General features: G+C 40.9%; 1 protein-coding gene across 4 annotated transcripts in view; it reads left to right on the top strand.

The window, feature by feature from the left end:
• SLC66A2 (solute carrier family 66 member 2) overlaps positions 1–24717 on the top strand; it is a 67678-nt gene that overhangs the window by 29838 nt on the left and 13123 nt on the right. For 2 of the 4 annotated variants that reach the window (XM_063403988.1, XM_063403980.1), the window contains one exon: positions 15028–15244. In XM_063403988.1, coding sequence (XP_063260058.1) covers positions 15028–15244 — 217 coding nt within the window. The other 2 variants (XM_063403999.1, XM_063403996.1) reach the window with 2 other exon arrangements.

Here is a 24717-nt window from a genome sequence, read left to right as displayed (position 1 = left end):
GTGACATAACACTCTGCGAGGCTGGGAAGAAAGGATGTAACTTAGCTCTTGGTGAGGAGCTACTTCCTGTATCGTCTCAAATCAGCAGCAGAAAAGATACTATTTTTTGGTGAATCATGAGTTTATGGTGAGGGACAAGGTGTACACAATCTCCCTCCAAATACTTTGATTACTAGTAAACAGCTTTTTTCCCTCCATGTGGAGGAAACAACCATTATTCCCAAAGTTATGAAGGTCTCCTTTCAGATGCATTTATTATGTGCCCTACTTTCTCTTTGCTCTGCTCTATGATCAGTATGCATTACATCTCTGCTCAGGATCGTATGTCCCTTCCCATGGGTGGGGAAAAGAATCCAAATCCCAGAATTCAGTCCTGACAGATTTCTTTTTACTTTTATTGTAAGTTTACAAAAAAGGGTCTTGTTCATCCTGACCGATTCCACAGAGAAGCAGAAATCTGTGAAAGGAAGACAGATCCCGAGTATTTAATGGAAACATTTTTTATTTTAAAAAGCCGCTTAAAGCTGTCTTTTTTATTATTACCCATTGCAAGTCAGAAGTCTGAAGAGAATTTGGGAGATGGAATATTTGAAATATTCAGAACATCTGTTTCTTTGCGTAAGATGTGAGTGTCAGGATTTTTTTCCCATCAAAACCGGGACCAGTGCTCCTGTTTCTAAAATACATAGACTGCTTTGGTGTTACACACACTTCAGTAGCCCTTGCAAGTTTGCTGCGGTTTTTTTTTGTGTGCATAGCTAGTCTTTAAAACTTGAGATTTATCTTTATGATAATAAAAATTATGCTGTCCTCTCCTTTCTTAAAGTGGCTTTTTAGTAGGTTGCTTTGTAAGTGTCACAAACTGCAGTTGTTGCTAGGTAAATTTTTTTCCCCTCCTTATCTTAAGTTTGTCCAACCTTTGGGAAGAAATAATTGCTGGTCTTGAAATTCTCTGCTTCCCGTCACCCTTATTTTTTTTGTCCATTTATACAAGCTATGACAAACTTGCAGTCACTCCTTGCTTATGTCAGTGTTTTTCATTGCTGCCCTTTCTTTTGCACCCCTTGGCATGTAAAAAATCAGGAACAGTTATTTTAAGAAGATGTCTTTTGTCTTAGACTTTTTACTCCTTCTTCAGAGTTGCTAATGCCTTTCTTCACCCCTAATGCCTTTCTTCACCCCCTGTTCAGAATAGGTTGTAGTAGAACAAGAAACTGCACTTGGGGAGTAGAGTAAACTCAATATGGAAATGGCTTAAAATAGTCTTGTACACAAGTTCCTCATTTAATTTTTGTGTACAGTTAAAGAACTAATCACTCTTTAAAGAGATTCACTATTTCTTCACGGCAAAACTCAGAAACATAAAGAGGATTTTGTGGATAGGATTTTTGTTTGCAGCTTGTGGTTCACCTGTCATCATTCTCCACATCTTCTGCACTTTTGTGTACACAGTGTGAAAGGGACAACAGTAGTGGAGGGCAAATCCCAAAATCACTTGGTGTCTTGGGCTATGTAACCAAAAAAAAAAGTGTATTCTATTTCATCTGTTGAAATCAGTTGGGGAGATATTTGGGATTGTTTTGTTGTTGTGTTGTTGTTGTGGGTTTTTTGTTTGTTTGTTTGTTTGTTTTTCTTTATCTCTTGTAACTCCGGGGGGAGGGAGGCAGATGCCTTCTGACAATAGGCCAGCTGTTAAAACCAGGTGGGGCAGTGTTTCTTATCTCTTTCATCAACTGTCCACCCTTGGGGGATATCTTGTGTTAATGGGCCATTAAGGCTCACCAATGACATGACACATTACACCATCCCATTAGGAGATGCACCACCCAGTGGGGAGGAGCCAACCATGCCCTACTCAAATAAAAATGGGGACACAGGGACCCCAGATCATCCTCTTTTCCACTGGATTCTCAGAGGAAGACCAAACTCATCTCACTGCCATTACAGGATCATCTCTACTCCAACGGAACCACATCTGTCACTCCAGGAGGACTTATTTGGACTGCTTCCAACACCCTGGCCGACAGCGTGTCAGGTTGTATTCCTGACTCCATCAGAGTTTTCTAGGACTATTTTTTGTTTGCTTGGTTGTTTTTTTTCTTTTTGTATTACTGCATTTGCATTTTTTAAATATTCCTAGTAAAGAACTGTTACTCCTATTCCCATATTTTTTGCCTGAAAGCTCCTAATTGCAAAATTGTAATAATTTGGAGGGAGGGGGCTTTACATTCTCCATTCCAAGGGAAACTCTAATTTTCCCTGACAGATACCTGTCTTTCCAAACCAAGACACTTGGCCAGGGATAAAAGGATAGTGCCCTGTGATAGCAAAGTCATCTCTTTGGTGAACACTTCCAGTGCACTCTCTTCTACCTGCATAGGTTTGGAGGTCTTTTATTGTCCTTTTTAACAGTAAAAATATTTGTAAAGGGGCATAATAGTCTTTTGCCTCTAACAACGGCTGGGTGCCACCATGCTTAGCAGCAATGCTGAAGATATTCTTGATTCTCTTTTTCCCCCTACTCGTTCTTGCCCCCTCACTTGTACTGACAGAACAGTTTGTGGGATTATGTTTTAAACCAAATAAGTGAACCAATCTTGCTTAAAATGCAGGCTTGTTCTTTTTTTGTGTGTGTGTGTAAAATCTTAAAAAGAAAAAAAGCACACATTTTGTGGCTTCGTTGGGAAATGCTTCAGGGAGCTAAAGAGTTATCCTCTTAGAGATTGAGAGGGATAAGAGGAGCTTAAAATTCTGCTGGGAAATGGGAACAATTTGTGAATGCACACCTATGCCACCACCAAACTCTTCATGACAGAGCCGCTTACTTAAATCAACTACCTTTTGATTTGTGTCTTGAAGGTTTATTAGTGTTGGAGCATTGAACTGCAGGCACAAGGTGTTCAGAAAATGTGGTATTCAGAAGTGCACCTTACAGAAAAAACACTACTCTTGTCAAAACAGATTTATCTCTGGTCAAACCAAACAGCTGGGAAGTTGAAGGGGAAATTCTGTTTCAGAGAAGTTCTCTCTCTTGGCTTCTGCAGTTACAGCTGCTGTAATCAGTAAGGCAGTCTGCAAGCACTCAGGTGAAGCTCTACTGGTCTCCCATCCTGTAAATTCTTTCTGCTAGTGCAGTGGAAATCCTTGCTGTTTGGTGTTCATATACAGTAATTTAAATCTGTGCAGACTTGTAAATAGAATGAGTTTTGGTTTAATGGTTGCAAGGGGACACTGCAGGCACGGAGGTTCTGGAAAACCTGCTACCAGAAATCCTTTTGTTACCTTTTCCATAGAAAGTTGCATGGGGATTGGAATTACTGCCAGTTTCATCTACCTATATATATATATTAATAGCAGATGAATTTCCACAGTCATCTTTACAATTTTAAGTTTCAGTACACTTAAATGAAGTTTATGGTAGCAAATGATAAGTTATAAGTTGAGATCTTTTTGCTACTGCTGGCCAGAAATTTGTGAATTGATTGTTGGTGATAAAGGTTGTCACCAGTGAATGGTCACATCTTCACAAACACAGATACATAAATTATTTTAATAAATTTGGTCAAAATTGGTCAGAATGTAGGAGATGCTTCCAGACCTGAGTGGGTAATAGCTTCATGACCCACTGCCATAGGACATGGAAAAACTTATGTCGAAGGTCCTTGATTCAAATCAGAGACTTTTAAAGTTTAAACTGATTTCCCAAATCCCAGTTGTATATTTGCCTCTCTCTTCATTCTCCCTCAGATTTCCCAAAGTTTTCTTTTTATTCCAGCATAGAACAAAAATTGAGAACCATAATTTTTTTTGAAAATGGGATTCTTTTTCACCAGCTTACCCAGAGATTTGAAAGGAAGCTTTATGAAGTGGAGTAGACTGTGCCATCATTTTGAGACATTAGCATCTTTGTAATGCAGTTCAGATAATTAAAGAAAACTTGTCTGACACACATTTTCATCTGTGTAGCAGGAATTGTGCAGAAGAGAGAGGTGATTGAAAAAAAGAGGTGAAAGAGTTCTAGAATTTCCTCCATGCTTGTGATAACTTTAAAGAATTCAACTATCAGTACTAAAATGGGTTATTCTGAGGTTAACTGAGGTAATGGCCAAGAGATGATTAGCAGGCCACATCACATTGTTTTAGCAAAGGAGACAGCTGCACAAAACATTTTTCTGTTTGGGTGCCAAATTACTAGGGCCAGTTTGGGGGCTGGAATATGTCTTGGCTGGTGGCAGGTTACCTAGGAAACAAGGATTAAACATGCCCCCAAAAATCCTAAATGAGAAGATGAGTTTGTATTTTTATGAAGAGTGTTTAGGTTTGTATTGTGTACATACTTAAACATTTATGCATGTCTGACTTCAATGTATGAAAAAAATCACAAATGCCTTCTTTTTGTGGTGTCTTCACCACAGGGGAGATAGAATCTCAGGCAAATCAAGCTCAGACAAGGCTGAAAAAGAGAGGGATCACTTGTCAGCATTTTTCTTAGAGATCTGCAGTTCGAAAGGTGGTAAAGTCTTATCTGGCAGTTACTTCCAGAGTTTCTGGGAATAACTTGCTGCATTATGGCATTGTAATCACTGGCACAGTAGAATCTGAGTCAAACTGCATCTGGTCTAAGGCACAGCTTGGTTTTGTAATGTTTAGAAGAACTTTTATTCATTTCTTTGATTACAGTCTTTAAATGAGAAAGGGCATATTGTTTCTAATATTATAGTAGTTTTGGTATCTTCGGAGACCTAAGCTGCAAAGAATAAGTTTGAGTACTAATCAAAATAAATTAAACTGTTTTCATATAGAGTTTATAACTCCCAACTACAAGAATTTTAGAGTCAAGTTTGCCTGCTCTGGAATGCTTAACTTACTCCATTTCAGTCTTTTTTGGAGGCCTTTGTGTAAGGCGTGCTAGGGCTGTGGGTGATATCTTCGATAAACTATGCAGATGATAGTGTAAAATATTGTTAAAATTATTGTAAAAATAGAAACTTGGTACTACATGTTCTTCTTGCTGTAATGTTCTCATCATCTCTGCTTATCTTGCTGTCAGAAAAAGAAGTCTCTTTCTATAGTTAGCATAGGAAGGCATATCTGGGCAAAAGAAGAGTGAGCTTATCTCTTATCTGCCACCTCCATCACTGACACAGTTGGGAGCAAAGGCCTGACTTCACAGCTCTGCTTGCTGATGAAGGGTTGGGGCACTTTAGTTTAAACTTTAGTTTAGCTTGCGCTAGGGTTTTTGATGCTCCGGATGTAGGAGGTGAGCAGAATCGTGGGTATTTGTGGTGAAAGCAGAAGTTGCCCAGAGTCATCAAAACTCTGCTGTGGCATTCCCTGGGCTTCCCTGGGAAGCCACTGCCACTGCTGCAACTTTAGAGGAGGATTTCCTCCTGAGGTCCATGCTCATTCTGAATCACATGGCTTCTAAAGCTGTTCATACTGCTTTCACTCCACCTTCCAAATACCTTTGGGCCACAACTGTCTTATTCCAGTGTCTTTCCAAGCCCCTTGATCTGCCTAATTGTTAGGCTGTTTTCCTTCATTGGTCATAAGTCAGTTAATTGCTCCTTTTGCCTGCTGTTGAGACAATCTCATGGACACAGTGACTAAGAAGAACAGTCATTACATTGGAATAGAAAGGAGAGAGATTTCTGTACTGAACAGGCAAGATAGCAGTAACACAATAGGAAGTTGCAATAGTGATGCTACTGAGGAAGCCAGTCTTTACAGGGAGAATATGGTGCTGTAAGTACCTTGATTTAGATATATCTGGCCTTGAGTTAAGTGCCCTGCTTTTGTAGCAATATTGGCACATGTGTGGTGGTTGGTTTTTTTTCTTCTCCTAATCTTACTGGCCTGCTTACTGGCCTTCTTCTCCTAATCTTACCACAGCAGGAGTAGAGACCCGGTGCTTTCTCTCAGCTGGACTTGGGAAGCAAAGAAATTGGTTAGCATATGTTGCACAAGGTACAGTAGTAGGGGCATAGCATGTGTACCTGCTGCAAGATTGCCTCAAAAGCATCTTTCATCTGGAGAACCCCAAGAAATGTCCTTGCTTTGGAAGAGAAGTCTAGAGTACTCTTCTGCACACTTTTTGTTGGAGGGACTGGGGTAGGAGTTTGCTTTTGGCTGCCCCCAGGCTGGTTACACTCATTCTGCAGTGATGTTCAGAGATGGCTAAGCTGTACTGCTCCATGAGGATTTGCCAGCTCAGCTGGCATTTACCAGCAATTTCTAAGCTCAGCAGTTGGAACCTTGTTCACAGATAGCATACTTGCTAAAACTTCCTCTCTATTACAGCAAAAAAATCTTTGTTCTCCTTTGTTTGTTTTTATGATTTTGCTTTCTTTTTCATGCTTATAACATCAGCTGTACTGTGAGGAAGAGGCATGTACATTTATCCAGGCATATTTAGGTATAAACACACAAATTAAAATGTTGACAGAGCTAGTATCAGTGCAGCACAACTGATGTAAACAACTCTGCATCCTTTTGTAAGACAGTGAAATGCTTGAAGATGAGGTAAAGGTCAACCTAATTTTGTGGGTTTATATAACTGCCTTTTCTCTAAATTTTTTTTCTTCTTCACTATGAGACTCCCATAAACTGAAGGTGTGTACAAAGCAAATTACACTGCACATAGCACAGCAAAGTCTGTCAGCTGCGCAGAAGGTGCCCAGGCTATGAATATTTTGATTTAGCTTTTCATTCCTATTGTTGTGTGTGTTATTAGCAGCAGGGGTAAAACACTGAGAAAATATTGTAACTTCTAAATTGCTATTTTTGAGGGTCACCAAATGGTCAAGAATATGTGGTGTTGCTAATTATCTCTGGTGAAGACCACTGTGCTAGGTGCTATTCAAAGGTTTCCTTAAACCAAAGGCTGTAAAATCAGGGAAATAGCACATGAATGGGAAAGGCAAGGTATTAAGAAATAGAGTGTGGATTGTTTGACTTTTTCATATGTACTAGTGCATTTGTGTCAGATTTTTCTGAAGTAGTTGTAACTCACATGTGTTTCTTAACCATGCAATTGCTAATTAACTTTGGTGGGAAGGTAGAGTGGACCCTGCAGAACCTAAAGGGGAAGGATAGAGCAGTTGCTGATGCTTGTAAGTGTGTGCTGGAGGACACATAGTGTGGAATATGAGTGAGAAGCCCTGGATGGGCAGGATAGTGCTGAAAAAATGTCAGCCCACTTCTGTGTAGTGTTTTTGAGAAGGAGGAAGAAGTGTGTGTAATAATCCTGATAGGAGGGGAAAAAACATGATGTGACAAAAGAGAGACCCAGCACAGAAGATTTTTTGAAGATTGTGAAGCTACATAAAATAAGGCAAAGAAAATCAAGGCAAGTACTTGCCTTCAAAGAGAAGATGACTGAGGGGAGATAGGGATAATGTTGTAGAGGAGGTTTCATCAAACTTGAACTTCTAATCTCAGATGTTCTGTCCCCCATCAAGTACTGAAAGTTCCATTGAGCTTTTAAAACCAAAAGTTCTTTGCATGAATCTTTGAGATTTTTGTGGGTCAGGCTTTCAGCCTTTTTCTATGTGATTAAGATTTGACATTTTCCCCCTCTCACATGAAAATCTGCTGGTTACTTTTTGTTGACAAGAGGGCTCACGCTGGGCCTTTAGGGAGAGTTAGTTACTAAGAGGAGTGGCTTTAATGAACTGACGTTAGTCTAGATGTGGCCAAGAGAAGGCACTGTATGAGCCAAGGGATGTCAAAAATGGATTTCATTGGAAGAGAGTAATTTGTTTGGTGTAGGCTGGAGTGATATTTTCAGAAGAGGTTCAAGACCCTCCAGAATATTTTGCTCTCATCTTGCATGGGCTAGAGAGGAAAAAGTGACAGTGTTTGGGTACAGGTCAGGATCAAAACTGAGGTAGAAGGGAATGTTTGAGAGATGCTGAAGTAGTGCAGTGACAGGGCTGAGCAGATATGTAAAAGTAACTGAGAGTTTGAGAAATTCCTAGGTCATGAGCCTGAAGGAATGGAGATGAAGAGCATTGTGTGTTATATTGTCCTTTCAAAAAGACTGTTTGGATTAGAGCCAGAAGTTTTTTGTGCTCTCCTTTCTTTTCTTTTGTACCATGAGTAAAAGATAACAAGTCCCTTCTCAGTCCCAGTGAGTGTAAAAGAAATGCTGACTTCAGACAGCATTTGCAGGTTTCTGTCAGTTCTTAAAAAAGGAGGAAGGAAAATCTAAATGTATCAGTTCTCACTGTCTGTCTGCAATGTTGCTTCCTTTCTTCTTTCTGTAAGGAAAGGGGAAAGTGCCTAGCAGCATATATGGATGATGAGAGTTAGAGAAAAAAGTTTTGGATCACTCAGTAACAGCCATGCATAGTCTTACTGCCCTTGTCACCCCACAGGGTGTCCTGTGGGGTACTCACGAATTTCAGAACAGAGGATCAGAGAAACCCAGGTTCTGAGTGAGTGCTGCTCAGAACGAGCAAGGTGAGGAGTGCTAGCCAGCACGCTTCTCTCTGCAATCCTGCTGCTGTTTTTTGATGAGACAGCTGAAATCCGGATTTCCAGGGAGACAGATAAGGCCTGAGGCAACTGTCTGAGGATTTGCTGCAGCTGAAGAACTGTAAGTGTAAAAGTTTTCTTTTCAGAATTCACTGCCTGGCCCAACCTCTTGTGGCAGGTGCCTGGGCAAGTCCTCTTTAGAGAATGTGGCAAAACTTACTTTTAAGATGCCACTGCTGAGTGCAGGACCTGTGTATAGCTTACAGCACTCACTGGAAGTATGAGAGGTCTGAGTTAGTTTCTCTTGTCAGCCTGGGGATACAAGTGTGCATCTTCCAGGTGTCCAAAGAGTTGCCCTTGTTGCTAGGCTGGGATGAGGAGTGGTGTTGTATTTGCTTGCAGCTAGGGCTGAACCTCTTTTACAGCAGAGACCACGAGTTCTGGAGATGAGCAGAAGAATAAAGAAGGGAGGAGAGTGTTGTACTGTAGCCCAGTGGCTGAGACCCACAGGCAGCACAGAAAGTTGCAGGTTGTGGCTTCTGCGTTTTAAAAGTGTGTATGTTTTACAGGAAACATACCATTGATAATAACCTGAAATAATTCCCAGCCATGGCTGCATTTTGTAACTGTTCCAGGTTGGATATATTACTGTTACCAGGCTCTTTCACAGCATCTAAGCCAGGTTTTGGATTGCAGTGTTGTTGAGAGAGGCGTTGGATATCTGACTGCTCAGGCTGGACTCCTCTGATGCAGGTCAGATGGGCAGGCACTGTGGTCCACAGCCAGATAATGGAAATTGGATGTCCTTTGAACAGCACCATAGGCTCACAAAACATAAGAATTAGCTGGGTACCAAGTGGTGGGAGCATTAACTATTTGTTGAGAAAGGCACTCAAGTAGAGACTGTCTGCTCAGCATGCTCTTAGAAGGAGTTAGTGAGCAGTGTTTTTCATACAGGAGGTCGAGAGTTTAATTATGGGAGGCAGTTTGGGTGAGTGACTGTGATTTAATGATGGCGTTCATAAGGGAATGAGAGAGAGGGTAAAACCAGCAGTCTTCATAAGAAGAGAAGAGTTTATTTCCTTGTCAAAACTGTACAAAGGGCTCAAATGTAAACTCTTCCACCTGGCAAAGATAGACAGTCGAAATTGCAAGCTTTTCCTTGACCTCAAAATTGGTAAGGAGGCAACCAAAAAAGGAGGAGCTGGGTCAAATGTCTAAGGACAAGTGTAAGTGAACATAGTGCAAGGATATAGGTACAGAAATAGAAAGGTCAAGGCACAAAATAAGATGCAACTAGTAAGAGAAATTGAGAGCTACAGTAAATAATTTTTAGGATGTCAAAGTCTTTGCTTCACTTTCCCAAAAGGAACTAGCATGGTAGCTGGCTTGGTATAAAATGTTTCTTGACTAAAAATAATGTAAGTGTTTGAACCTCTGTGTCATCCTAACCTGAAAGCTGATACTGTGGACTCTTCTTTGTGTCACTTGGCATCTATCCCACACCAGAATCTTGAATTTACTACTTGCATTTTGGCCTGACTGGTAATAACCATTGTTATTTACAATGCTGTCTCTGCCTGCATTACATTTTTCATATATGACATGCAGAGTGCCTCTCAGAGGAGGTCTTTTAATCTCATCCTTCTTCACCCTCAGGCTGTGTAGAGTTTTCTCCAGTCAGTGCACAAAAAACCTACTGAGCTGCTCCTTCCCCCAGCATTAACAGGATATTCCAACATAAATCTCTCATCTATCAATGGATTAACATGCTTAAAATGCAACTCAGTGAGTGGTTTTAAGACCTCAGCCATGGGTAATAAAATACAAGACCTTTCACCACAGTAATGCCAATTCTGATCCACACAGGATGTTAGTGATAGGGAGTTCCTGCTTGAACTGCATCAGCTGAGTGTGGTTACAAGCCCATGTCAGGGATTTCTCGCTGGGCAGAATGCAGTGAGCTGTGCAGGCAGTGCCTTCCCATATCAGGGAGAAGAAAGATATGCATCCACATTTAACTTAAACAGTTTTTAAGGCGTTTGCTAGAAATAAGTGGTGCTACAGTGGCATTTCCTGTTTTGTACTTTTAAGGAAAAAAGATGATGGGGGGAGCGCAAAAATCCCAATATGATATTTATTATTCATACTTTTCTTCAAACTTGAATAATGTTTGCAATAATATGTATAACTTTGTTGAGTTCTTAGATGACATGGTCTGGGGCACCGATTGGTGTCCTCTGCCTATCTTGGGGTAGGACTGGTTTGCACACACATGAATTTTGTTTTGGTTTTAAAATTACTTTTTTTTTTAAGCTTTTGAAAGTTTGGGTTGTTTTTTTTTTTTTTTTTTTTTTTGCATATACCTGTTGGGGGTTAGATTTGTTCTTTTTCTTCTCACAGAATTTTTTCCCATAAGTTTCCAAAAGGCCTTGATGACTACTTAGTCAGAAAAAAAGGGAGTACTTGAGGGACATGGCAGCACAAGGCTACACCTATTGTTTTTGAGTCCCTGGGAGTGTCCCTCAGAGGGGAGAGATAATGAGCTTTGAGAAAAGCAAAAAGGCAGAGCTAAGAGAACTCACTCTTGCTCTCAGCGCTGAAGAAGACGGTCAAGCTGCATCCCCCCCTCCCCCCGCTACAGGAAGAATTCGTAACCCTCACTCTGCCTCTGTCTCATCCTAAGAAATCTATTGTCATCTGCTCCTGCACCCGGGAATCCTGAGCTCGCTTTCTCCAGCCTCCCCCCACCGCCGCTGCTTCTTCGGAGCTTTGAGGTTCCCCTGCTACTCTGTAGCCCTGCACTGCCCAGCCCTGCCGGGACACCCCTGCTGCTCCAGCTGCCAGCGCAGAGCTCCTCATCTCATCCACGGGTCCAGAACTTTCCTTCCTTCCAGTTCGGCCTCTCGGAGCCCTGCAGGGGCACTGAGATCAAACTGCCCCGGGCTTTTGGGAAAGCCCTCAAAGTTCTTAGTTCTGTTTATTATTGATGCTGTAGTTGTTGTTTGTTTGTTGTTTTATCATATATACTAGTAAAGAACTGTTATTCCTATCCCCATACCTCTGTCTAAAAGCTCCTTTAAATTTTTTTTTAAATTAAAATAGTTTAGAGAGAGAAGATTTAAATTCTCCACCTCTAGAGAGGTCCTGCCCCCTTCCTAACAGATATCTGTCTTTCAAACCAAGACAATACCTGTCACTGTATTCAGCAGAACCAACATTTTATTTCTTTAAAAAAATATCACTCCCATTACAGGACTGATACGTTTGGACACCCTTGAGAAGGAAGCCATTTGGAAAAATGAGTCACAGTTTATTTCTAGACCTTGAAGTGATGGGTGTGTGACTTTATTCTCTCTGAATTTTTGAAACCATTTCTCAAAGAAAATAAACTTTAGCCTTGGTTAAAAAGAAGCAATCATGTGGCAAAACATTTGAGCAATTCAAATAAGGGCTAAAGAACAACCCTTATGGAAAGTCAGGTGTTTCATTCTCATACTTTTTTTTTTTTTGGTAGTGCAGAGTGTGGTGATGTGTAGTGTCCTGAAATAGACTTCTGCATCTGGAGAGTACATTTGTTAAGTAGAGCAATTAGTGATTATATATTGGGTTGTTTTTACAAGAACTCAGATGTTTTTCTTCAAAACTATTACTGTTATGATTGCTCTTATCTGACAAAGGAATAAAAACTGTCTTCCCTTCTTCCCTTCTTTGTTAACTATATTACCAAACAAAATAGCAGAAACCACAACTTACCAACTACTACAGTAAAATGGAGATTATCTAGCATTATGATAGTTTTGAGCAAAAGTGTCCCTGTGCTAGTAATTAGTTCTCCTGTTTCAGCTGAAATCCTGTTTCACACAGTGTTTTTCTCATCTGTGCTCAAGTGTTTGCATGGATCCATGGATTTTGTTGCTTGCCTCACAGTAGCTGTGCAAACGGTGACTTTTTGGTTTCATGAACTTCTTAAACTTCTGCTTCTTCCATGTAGTTTTAGTTCTTTGATTTCTATTATGCAAATGAACTAGGGAAATTAGGATTTGGTGTCCAGGGATGCGTATTTTAAAAAGGATCCCTGAGCATGTGGAGAACGCAGGAGGAAAAACGCAGTGTACGCAGGGCGTATGTGACAGCTGGTAGGAAGCTTTAATGGGTGAAGGGCCATAGGCTCTTCATCTTCAAAAAGGAAAGCCTTCACAAAGCTCTAGAAATGCATGAAGCTCATGTGGTTTGGGCTGTGCCAGCACTGGATCTAACTTTTATTTAGTCTTGTGTCCCTGAATTCTGAGGCTGAGGAGCCACTACCATAAAATACCGAAAGTCAGCATTTACATTGGCAGTGATTTTGCCCCAGGTAATTTCATTCAATTCTGGGTAATGGCTGACAATGCTGCAGGTTGGGTATGGCTCCTGGCCAGTTGTGCCTTTCTTTTGGGTGGCAAAATAAAATGATTCAGCTGGGTCCAGTCAGGAGGTGTCCTGAGGTATGGGGTTGCCTGGTACTAAAAAGAGAATAGTTAATAAAGGGTGTCTGAAGGCCAGACGTGTTCTGATATGAAGTGTTATAAATGTGGAATGGTTAATTCATGTTCTTATGATAAATTAGAAATTTATAAAATTGTATAAAGTGATATCAGGTAAAAGTTTATGTTTTAAGAGATTCTGCAGCAGACGGCAAAACTGACAGCCCTGAGACAGCCAGCGCCCCCATTCAGAAAAGAACAAAGGAGTTTTCTGGGAAAGCCCGCAGCTGCCCAAGCACCAGGGAGGGGACCCTGGAGATAAGCTGGCACCAGCAACTCACACCTTGGGTGCCACCTTCACAGACCATCAAGACACATCTTCGATAAATCGATCATTCATCAACTATAAGGACCTATAGAAATTGGACATTAACATTTGAATTAAGAAAAGAACTCTTTTCTGCTTGGTTGGGGAAACTCCCGAATTTGTATAGTTGGTGAGGAAACAATGGGAAATATGGGGAAATATTGCCGAGGGCAGAATAAAGTGTATAAAAACCAAGCCCCGAACCGGGCTAATTTGTGAACCGTTGGGGGAGATAGCAGGCTGCCAGACCCTGTATCTCACGGTTCACCCTTGACATTTCCCGGGAAAGCTCTGTCAAGTTTTTCCACTGTTGGTGGGCTATCGAAATTCTGTGATTTGATTTGTTATTAATAAACCAAATTATTATTTAAAATTGGAATATCTGATTGGCATTTATAACATGAAGGTACGAAGAGATGCAGAAAATAAAACTATTACTTGGTGTGTGTACGTGTCCTGAGGCAGCTAAGTGCCTATGTTCCCATCTCACAGAATTTTCAGTTAGTGTTAGTCAATGGAGGTTGATATCTTCCTTGCTTGAGTTAGCAGTCTTGACTACTTCTGAAGTGGCAGCAACAGAAATCTTCTGGTGATGTGTGTTGCATGGCATTGGGCTGGTTGTAATATCCCTGTTAGGACAGTAGTTCATCACCTTGGTAGTTCAGAGAGTCCAGTTGGTCTGAAGTAGGTGCTTCTATGAAAGGAAGTCAGGAACAGCACCTGCTAACAAACAGTTACCGTAGCATTTTTGTTGAAAATTAACTTGTTACCTTGCTATACAGTCAGTTGCTATGGGATTGTGTATTTTATTATTCATCAATAAGACGGCTATGTGATACACTTTTAATGTGCCAAGAAAATGCCATGATTGGTTTGTTTCTTCCCTTCTTCCATCAAGAGGGCATATTGTGTTTTGTGGCTGAGCATTTTGTTATGACGGATACAGAAATGAGTGCTCAACCTGAACTTCTTGGTGCTGGCAAAGGCAAGAGCAAAGTTTTGGCCTGGGAATGAAAGTGGTGATGTCTGTGAGAGGCTTTTATTCCAGGGAAAATCTTACCTCAGTCTTGTACCTGTCTCAGTAAAACTGTAGCAGCTGCACTGGCATCTTGCCCTTCACCACACGCAGCTGCACTGCACCAGAGAACAGAGCTGTGGACTTCAGGTGACCTTCTAAGCAGCTTGGATTGAGGCATTTGGAAGGCAGAGATAGAACCTAAGAGAAAGAACGCTTGCACTGCTGTGCTTAGGGCCTGTTATTAGTATTGGAAGGTTTTTGGGAAACATTTCTTATGCCAGCTCCACTACAGCAGTATCCAGAGTCCTTTACACTTGATATAGGAAGGTATTTTTGAAATGCTTTCTTTTAAAGTTATCTTTGTAAATACTTTATTGGCTTGCAAGCCTTTGTTTTCTTGTTTCTTTATCAAACACCTCCCCCAAAATGTTTTTGAAATCGGGACTATTATTCTTTACTGTTCTTGTTGTTTCTGTGGGGATGTTTTTGGGGCGGGAGGGGGTGGGTGGGGGTGACTGCGAGTGTTTGGTTGGTTGTTTTGTTTTTATTTTTTCAATCCTATCCCTCATTTTCTACTAACCCCTTTCATCAAAGACTGTGGCTCTCTCAGGCTTCACAGTTCTCAATTCCACCCTGATTAAATTTGAGTTGTTTGGGAAAACAAATTTCATTCTTCTTGCATTTCTGTTCTGTTGCAGATTTTGACTTGAACTATTTTTGGCATTGGAGCAAGTTTACAGACTACGTGCAGTGCGTCCTCACCTTCACTGGTGTGACTGGTTACATCACTTACCTGTGGCTGGACTCCTCCTTCTTTGTGGAAACGCTGGGCTTCCTTGCTGTGTTCACTGAGGCCATGCTGGGTGTCCCCCAGCTGTACCGCAACTACCAGAACAGATCAACAGAAGGAATGAGGTACCGTGCTTGTCCTACATCAAACACGTGTGTGTGTATCCTTGTGTGTGTTGTCTCTGCAGTGTGGGAATGCTTTTCCAGGAGGGACAATGTCACCACTACAATTTTTACTTGAAAACACAGCAGCAATCAGAGTAGACTTGCTGTCAGTAGGAGCCGGTGCAGCACTGCTGAAGGCAGTGGGAGTCCCATGACACCTCTGAAGTCTGACCCATTAAGCACATCCAGCTGGAGAGTTCCAAGGTGAAACATGTTCTAGTGAAATTAACATGTGAAACCACTGCTGTTGCCATTAGCAACATGTTGCAGTTCTACTCAAGCTGTGCTGCACTGATAATTAGAATGGTCTAAAGAGATCTTATACATTAAAAGTAATAAAGAGGATGAAAATATATTGCCTTCAGCCTATAAATATCAGCGTAACTCATATAATTAGCTTTTTCTCATATACCCGCTCATCACTTCTTCATAATCCATTACTACACTTGTAGCAAATGACATCAGTATTTATTTTTGTGTCAAAGCTTGAAACTGACATTTATGAAAGCTTTGATGCAACTTTTACAGTCATGACTAAAAATGTGGGACAGAAAACTTTAATTGTGTGCCTACTCTTGAGTCATTAAATCAGATTATCTTTTCACACTGTTTATTGGCTAACTCAAATGGTAACTCTAAATTACAAAGGCAACTTGTGAAGCTTTTTGAGAGAGGAAACCACTGTGGTGCATCAGTGCACTGGTCTGTAGAAACAATTCAGTAGCAGATTCAGTTCACAGAGTGCTGTGATCATTTGTGATTCTGTCTTCTCTTTCATTGTTTCGTTATGACTTCTCTGCATTCGTTCTAAAATTTGCTGGGATAATTTTTACTTTGGTCAAAATGATTAACCATGCCACTCCCAAACCAAAGCAATTCTGTCCTCTGATCATATTGTTCCCTTTACTTGTTTGGCTTGAGCATGCTTATACTCTGAGATATTTTCTAACTTGAAATGTTGAAATGTTCAGAAATTTGCCTTGGTGCTTTGTGCATTTTCTGATTGGGAGCCCCTTTGGTATGGAATGACTCAGGATTTGCTTCCAACTATAGGGGTATTTTTTGTGCACTCACTGTCTTGGAAAATTCTATACCTGTGATATTCAGAAGGCAACTTATCTACTAGACCTTTTTTATGCTCTGGGTTGACTTTTCCTTTTCTATTTTTCATCTGTGAATCATAATGCCATATTAATGATGGCCACTGGTAGTATTTTGCTTTTCCTTAACTCCTTTCCGAAGACGAGTTTCAGTTTTCTTATTTCTTGTATGTGCTGTTAGCAAAGGATTAAAAAAAACCCTTTGTAAACTGCTAAGCATAGAATTGCAGAATTCTCATCTAAAACTGCTTGGCAAAAAAGTCCTGTGTTTAGTCAACAGAAAATAGCATAAAAGCTCATGTTTCCTTGCCCTGGAAGAGAACCAGGTCAAGCATAGCCACATTCCTTATCACTTGTGCCCACAGTTCAAGAATGCATTTCCCTCTCTGGTTCCACTCTTGAAGCAGAGTACTTTGTGTGGCATTGGGCATTGACGGGTCTAGGTACTGATGAGATAATGCACAACTTTATGCTGCTGTACTGCAGTGGAAGGATATTCATGCACATGTTGGTGCTCTTTGTTTTTTTTCAGCTTGAATTGTAGTTTTATATATGTTGCAGGTACCACACACACAGTAGTACCATGCAATCCTAAATCAACTGGATGTTCTCTAAGCATTACTGGGCTGTTTCTCCTGTGAGAGTGACTTTGGCCAGTCACTACTGGCCTACTTTGGCCTTCTGTTGAAGGAGCTGTTGGAAATACTTCCTCTGAACGTCCCTTCCTTTGCCCACTTCTCTAAGAGCATATCAAGAAGAGACCCCAGTCATGGAAACACTGAAGGGAGCGTGTAACAGTGTGGTCAGTCTACTTGAATGGGTGTTTACCAGGTGAGGGCTGGCTGATGTCCAGGGTAGCTGATTCCCACTGCTCTGTGCAGTTTTTGTAGCCCAGGGCAGAAATAACCACGTATGTGGATGGTTACACTGTTGGAAGCAATTGCACTGGTGATCTGGGCCAAAATGGCTGGCTGCCAACCATGCCCTTATCAAGCCTCAGTGGCAAAGAAAAAGAGATGAGTTTCTAGTGTTTCTGTGACTTTAAGCTCTCTAAGGGGAGAAAAATGAATATTAAGCTGTTCTATATAGTGACCTTTTGGTGAATCATCACATCCTGGTTGGAGGTGATAACTTCTTAAATCACAGTAATTCTGTCACCCTGTGGAGGAGTGCAGTCTGTGTCCCTGATAAAGATCACAGCTTTTACTACTGCCAGAGAAGTGGTTGTTCACAGGTCCTCATGGCTTGGCTGAGAAAAGCTGTTAACATGTCTCTGAACTGGGTCAGAATATCTGATACATTAATTCTATTTAGCAAACAAGTCCTTCCATAAAGGTTAACTGTTGAAAAAGACATGGAAAATAAGGTCTAAGTATGTGGCTCCATCTGGTCACAGTATCCTGCCAGACTTCTCTGATACTCTTGTTTCTGAAAAAAGGCCACACTACCCACAACCCTTCCCTCCCTAGTAACACCTGTTTAGGTGAGGAGTTGAGGACATCTTATACTTGAGGTAGCAGTCATTTCCCGATAAACAAACTTGGAGACCAGGGTCCTTGAGGGAGCTAAATGGGAGAGGTGGCTGCAGTGGCAGCCAGGATACCCTTTAGGAGTTGCTTGTGGAAAGGCTCCTATCATCCTACCCATGTATTTCCATTTGCTACTGCCTGAAAAGTCCCCTACTGAAAATGTCCTCTATGTCTGAGGTGAATGTCCAGAGGGCATCTGGAGCTTAGACAGTTAGTTTATTGTAATTGAACTTGGCTGGAGTGAAGGAATCACAGTTTTGTGCTTTGTAGTGCTCCTGAGAATGAGTCTGCTGGTTCTTTGATATTTCTGTTCTGCTAGATAGAGCTCCTCACATCTTATTTTTAAATTTTCATTTTTCCCTTCCTCTCTCATTTTCCTACTTTTTGTAGGATTTTAACTGCTAGGTCCTGTAGCTTCCTCCTCTGTTCTGACAGAGCAGAGACCAAAGGAGAATTTGCAAACAAGTGGAAATAATAAAAGTAGAAAGGAGATGCATGCTGAGTAACAGCTTTGGTAGAGTAGTATGTCCTTGTGGGCTGATGATTGATGGGTGGAAATTTTCCTGTGATTAGGTAAACAACTAAGCTAATCAAAGCAACAGAAATCTTCACTATGTTCTCCTTGGCAATTCACCTGATTACTTTTGGAATCAGTGCTTTATGGAAACTTGGAGCTCTGTTTAAGTACTTTTGAATGGTTGCAAACCTAAATAGTACAGTAGTATTTATATAAACTATGGTACTAAAATTGACAGAAGTGCTTTGTAGTGAATTGTGATAATACCTGTCAAAGAAATAGTCACTTAATCTCCATTCTTTCCAAGAAGGAAACTAGTTCTGTTAGGTCACCTAGTAAAAGAGTTATTACTTTAATTATTAGGATGGATTAGAATTGTAAGTGATTATGTTAGAAAAAGGACAAAAGTTGCCTCAAAGTTAAAGCACTTTAGAATATTTGAAAAAAAAGGCATTCTGACATTAAAAGATTGTTCATCACTTGTAAATTTTCTTTATATTATGTGGTAAAATATTTCACGATTGGACATCCAGAATACCTCTCCTCTATCACTGTAAGGAGTCAGAGCTGCTGAATGCTACAGTTGGGATCTGATGCTCCTTTTATTATTAACTGCTTTTGTTTTGGGACAAAAGAAATACAGACAGGAACTTACTCTGTCATTTATCTTTTCATCCCCACTCCTTCCAGGAGAGTTGCCTCCCAGTCACTTTCTCTTTCTAATAAACTGCATTCGTGAGAAAAGGTGGTGTTCAACAGGAGGCAGTGGAAAGGGCAGGAAGGTTGGCTTTGGATCTGGCAGCAGCAGCACTGCTACACATAGAGATCAGTACACTGGGAGAATCACATCCTTGTGTGGACAGCAGCTTTTGTGGAGTTCTGTAAGGGGGCAGTATGTGCTTTTGTGCAGGTGTGGGGAGAGCCTCTGAGGGGAGGCACTGCTGTTATTATGCTCTCATAATCCCATCTGACTTCCCTCCACCAAAGGAGGGTCCATTTGCTCCAGGACAGTATTGCATTCCTGTCTACTGCCCTGCTCCAGAAAAAAATAACTGCCCTTTGCTGAAAGTTTTTTGTAAAGGCTTCACAAAATCATCTGGCAGAAAGCCTTTTTGACTGCCAGCTGCTGCTCAAACCCCATGAAGCAGTTTCTATTCAGTCAGAGCTGCTGCATGGCACAGTCTTCCCAGGTCCAAGAAAGAAGTCTGGTAGTAGGACAGAGCTGGGCTGCGTATCTTGAAATCTCAGAAGCCACAGTCCATTGGATACCCAAATGTGCCCATCAGTTGTTAGCTTGCAAACATGTGGGTTCAATAAAGCAAGGTCTTTTTGCAGCAGTAGTTGAGGTCCTGACAGGCACTGTTGTCTCTTCCCTGGCTACACCCTGGGCATGGGATGGCCCTTGCTGTGCCTGGTTCAGGGCTGCACGTGCAACTGCAGGGTCAGAAGGACACAACCAGGGAAAATCTATGTCATCCCTCTGCAAGCAGTTTCCCAGATTTGTCCACTTGCTCATGGACAGCTTTCAGTCTGCTTGGAACGAACCTCCTTTCTGCACGACTTTGACTGTTGTGTTTGGCTGACATTGGGTTGGGGGTGCAGAATTTCACTGCCTGGAGACAGCCAACACAATCAGTGACTATGCTTATGTGTTGGTAGCAGACTGTCTTGAGAAATCTAGTCTGAAAAGGCTGAGTGAGGACAGTCTCAGGCTTTCATTTGAATAGGTTATTGTGCTATGAAAGAAAAATATTAATTTAGTCCCTCCTGTGCTGGGTCAGTCAGTAATTATCCTGTTTTAAAAAGCACAGATCACCGAAGGATAAACAATTGGCATTTATTGTCTCAGAAGCTGCTGGAGTCGAGAGCTGCAAATTTTAGGGAACTTTTTCATTCAGAAATGTTTTATAAGGTGTGCCACAGCTGTGAGCTAGTTATTAGCAAGTGTTTATCTGAAAACTATCCAGTGAAATGAGTGTGGTATAAAGAGGTATGAAAGAAATAAAGTCTGTGAAATGATTCTAATGTGTGTATATATTTATTATGTACTTTTCTCCTCTATAGATAATATAGAAATACTAGAAGACAGTATTTCTTAGAGAGATAAATTCTATTGTTGGTTGCTTTTATTGAATACTGCTCTACAGCTTTTTCCTTTATGAGACATGCAGCTCTTTATATCATTTTTCAGGAGAAACATTTGACTTCTGAGAACAGTGTTTGTCCTAGAGACAAATCCTGGTCTTAATCAAATGCTGCAAAGATTAATGAAAGCTGCTATATGTTTTCTGCCTGTATTGTATTAACCAGTTGCTGTGATGAACAGATGCAGAAGGCTTTATTCAGGACTGGCTAACCAATGCCTGGCCACCTCCTTCAGGGAGATTTTAGATTTAAGGAGATTGGGCAAGTGCTCTAAAAATGCTGCTCCTGTAGATTCTTGGGATTTTTTAGCCTGAGGGAAGTTTTTATTTATGAATAGGTAAAACAGCTTCAGTGAGTTACTTCCTTTGGAGTAACTTTTGAGTTACTTCCTTTATGCTATTTAAAAGAAAACAAAACACTGTGCTAGAGGAGGTAGCAAGACTTGTGGATGTTTATGCTCAGGCACCAACTATGTATTGGATTCTTCAGAATAAATTTAGTTCCATTTAAAAAGGAGGCAATTCACATCTCTTATGGCAACTTTGTTACATATCTGTGCTTTTTTGGGGAGGCTCAGTAAAGGAGTAAGAGAAATTAACTGGAAAAGAACTTCGGTGCTATAAAGAAGGGAAGTTAAAAGAGTAGTGCAGGCAATGGCCTTATTGAATGTTATGTTTTTTTTCTCAACTTCTGTTTCTCACTGTCAAAAATTGCATGGATGAGAGCACAATCAAAGAAATAGGAGTAGGGATAATGGATGCCTGTGTGAAAGATTTCCTTTCCTGAGTATGCTGCATACACAAAGCAGACACTGACAAGTACAGTGAAGACCTGAGTTAGGAATAAATTGTGTCCAGTTCAGAACCAACACCAAGGAAGATGCTGAATAGAGACAGAACTGTTTCCCACAGGATTTGGCATTGTACCTTCCAGATGCTGATTAAGCAGTGTCTTCTGTTATTCTTAAAATAGTAGGTGATTTATATAATAAATAGACAAAACAGAGAACATTGAAGAGGGGTATGAGAGGTGAGGGCCATTTAGTTCAAACAAACAAACAAAAACAAACACCCCAATATAGTTTTGTGGATTCAAATCATCTGACCCAACTAAGAAGCAGGTTTTCATTGCATAAAGCATTGTGCAGACAATCATAGGGGCTAAATTATGAAAGCGAAAGTAGTTCTCAAGGGACTAGTTAGGACCTAAGGGTTAAATCTGGGACCCTGGCAAATAGAGAAATCAAGGTCTTAAGCATGAACCAGAACTACATTGGGTAAATGTAGAATTATTAGCTTTACTTTAAAGTTCTTGGAGTTGTATAACCCATTCCTTAGTTTTGCTGCCTTTCCTATTGCACTAAGTTAATCAGACCTTACAGTTCTGATTAACATTACAGATTAACAGATTAACATTACAAATATGCAATTTGTAAGCACTGAATCAGTGCTTACAAATTGCATATTTTAAACTATACATATAATTTACTGTAGTATTCTACAGTATTCTATTTTTGTATTCTTTTGTCTTCCTAAATGCTCTTCTTTACTCAGATTTTTAGTTTTCTTTGTGGGCCTACAACAATTGTTGTCTTTGCTTCTGTGGCTCCAGCCAGCATTTGTAGTTTTCTGGGGAAGTTTTACTTGTTTGATTGTTTTGCTTTACTGACATTTCCACTTCTGCTGCTGGCACTGGTCAGCTGGTTGCTATTGTCTTTTATCATGGCTTTTATGTGAAATATTGCAAGGTTTTTCATTTCTGGACTTTGTATACACATCCAGGTTTGTATAATAGTGAACAATTTTCACGACTGGATGGATGAGGTTTTTGTACAACTGTAAGGCTTACTACAAATAGCTTGTTTTCTCTCTTAACCTTCTCATTTGTAGTTCTAATAGGCAACAGGAACATCAGGAACATCAGATTCCCTCCCCGAATCTGCCTGTTTTAAGGCTAAGAGATTCAAGAAGGTAGTCTGTAGTTCTCAGAAGATTTTTAATTTCTTCTCCCTTGAAACTGTTACTATATCAGGAAAATAAACAAGCTTGGTCTCTGTACCCTAAGGATGAAGGCAGAGTCCTGTCATCATGTAAACAGATGGACTGAAAGTATTTTGTTGTCACCCTTGGAATTAAGTGGATTCTCCCCTCTTCTCCAGACCCTCTTTTCACTTGGAGCAGACCTGTGATCATTCGAGCCCCAGGCTCAAGGGCCTGCGCTTTCTGCTTGACTCTACAGATCTGTGGCCTGTGGATTGCTGTGCTGGGTCAGCACTGGCGTCACCTCTGTGCTCGCCTGCTGTGTCTCCCCAGAGCTATTCTCTCAAGACCTGCACCAGCACAGTATGAGGCTCCAAAGATAGTTCTTTGTGCCATGTACACTCAACACATCTGAGAATTTCAGGAACTGAAGGAAGGGACAGGTGGAAAAATCCAGGAGGGAGACCTTCCTTCCCAGCACTTCTGACAGCGTGAGCAACAGTATCCATTCCCCTTAAGCATCTCTAAGGTTGTGGCACAGTGTGGACTGCTGAAGTTCTTGCACATATTGATCCTCTCTCCCATTTCTCTTCCCTTGGCACCTCATCCTCTCAGTTCAAAAAGCAAATTCAAAGCAAATTACTTCAAACCAAAAGCATTCATCTTTTACAAATAGTTCAGAGCTTCTGTACAGTAATAGGAATAAAGCTTGGCTGGCATGTTTAATGAGTGCTCTCTTGGTAGGTGCTTTTCTCTGTGCCCTGAGAATTTGAATTACAAGAGAAAATTTATTGTACTTCTGTTACAAAACCATTCCATTAAGTTTAGGTGCTCCATCTTCCTCTGGCAAGGAAGTGTCATGCAAGGTATTTTGCATAGATAAGGTCAGGTCAAGGCACAAAAGGTAGGAATTGAGCCGGTCATGATGACACTTGAGAGATAAAGGTTTTCTTAAGATGTTGTCTTCTTCTGTTACCTAACAAATTTGGGAACAAAAGTGCCTCAGTTCTTGACATTCCAGCACCTGTATTGTTTTGTTAGAGTTCACTACTAAGAAGAACTAGGTAGAGAATGGAAGCTGGGCAGATGCGTGTGGGTTGACTATAGCGATTTTCTGTTTCAGCTCTGACCTGTAATGGTGTGTTTGGTCCCCTGCTCCTCAGACACAGAGGGACAAGCAAACAGAGCAAGAGTAGGAAGTGCAGAGACTGACATACTGAATGATGTGCCCAAAAACTGAGATTGAAAGGAAGTGTTTATAGTATTCTTGAGTGGAATGTAGAAAGAAAAAAATCTTGATATCAGAAAAACCTATTTCAACTAGGCCAAAAGGTAGGGTGTCAATTTGTTCTGGGGAGGATGGCTAGGAATGATACATGTCTACATCACATAAGGGAATTACATGCCTAGCCAGATGTCCTGGCATTGTCAGGCAAGCTTTCAGGGTAGTTGTGGAAGCCTTGTCCTGTCAGATACTAAGTCTTGTATCAGAGAATTTTGTAAAATGGAATTCATGGTGTACAAGGCAGCAGATGGCAAGAATTTGGGAAGATAGGCTAGGGGATGTCTATTCTTGTTGAACTGCAAACACCCTACTTGGGCTGAAATTGTAAGATTTGTTTCATGCTACTGTGTGTGGGATGTGATCATGATGCTTTTATTTCCTCCCTACAGCATTCAGTTCTGTCTGCAGCAGGGGTTCAAAGTTCTGCAGCCACCGTGGGTCAGTGCCAGTATGGGAAGTGGCTCAGAAAGGGTTGGTTTATGGTGGCACCTGCTGCTGACAAAGCACAGCCCTCCCACTGGGCTTTGCTTTGAGAAGCAGCACAGAGTTTTATGGTGTGTCACTGTGTAACTTCACTTCTGCACTTCTGTGTGCACATGAGCATGTGGAAAGAAAGGGAGAAAGCTGGCATTTCAGATGAAGAATTAGATGGTGACATACCTTCATATAGAGGTTGCAAGGGATTATTTCATACAATCAATAAGATTGGAAGAAACCTCTAAGATTACTGAGTCCAGCCATTGACCTAGTACTGCCAGGTCTGTCATTATTTCTTTACAGTGCTAAGGTGTTTTGGAGGAGAATGCAAGCTTTGTTCTTGCAAATAACTGTAATTTCTTTCCAGACAGTAATCTGGACTTTGTCCCCGAATGATCACTC

Source organism: Prinia subflava, chromosome 1 (genome assembly GCF_021018805.1).
Source record: "Prinia subflava isolate CZ2003 ecotype Zambia chromosome 1, Cam_Psub_1.2, whole genome shotgun sequence".
In the NCBI taxonomy this organism is placed as follows: domain Eukaryota; kingdom Metazoa; phylum Chordata; class Aves; order Passeriformes; family Cisticolidae; genus Prinia; species Prinia subflava.
Note: the sequence above shows the minus strand (reverse complement) of the source record. Positions and strands in the feature narration are given on the sequence as shown.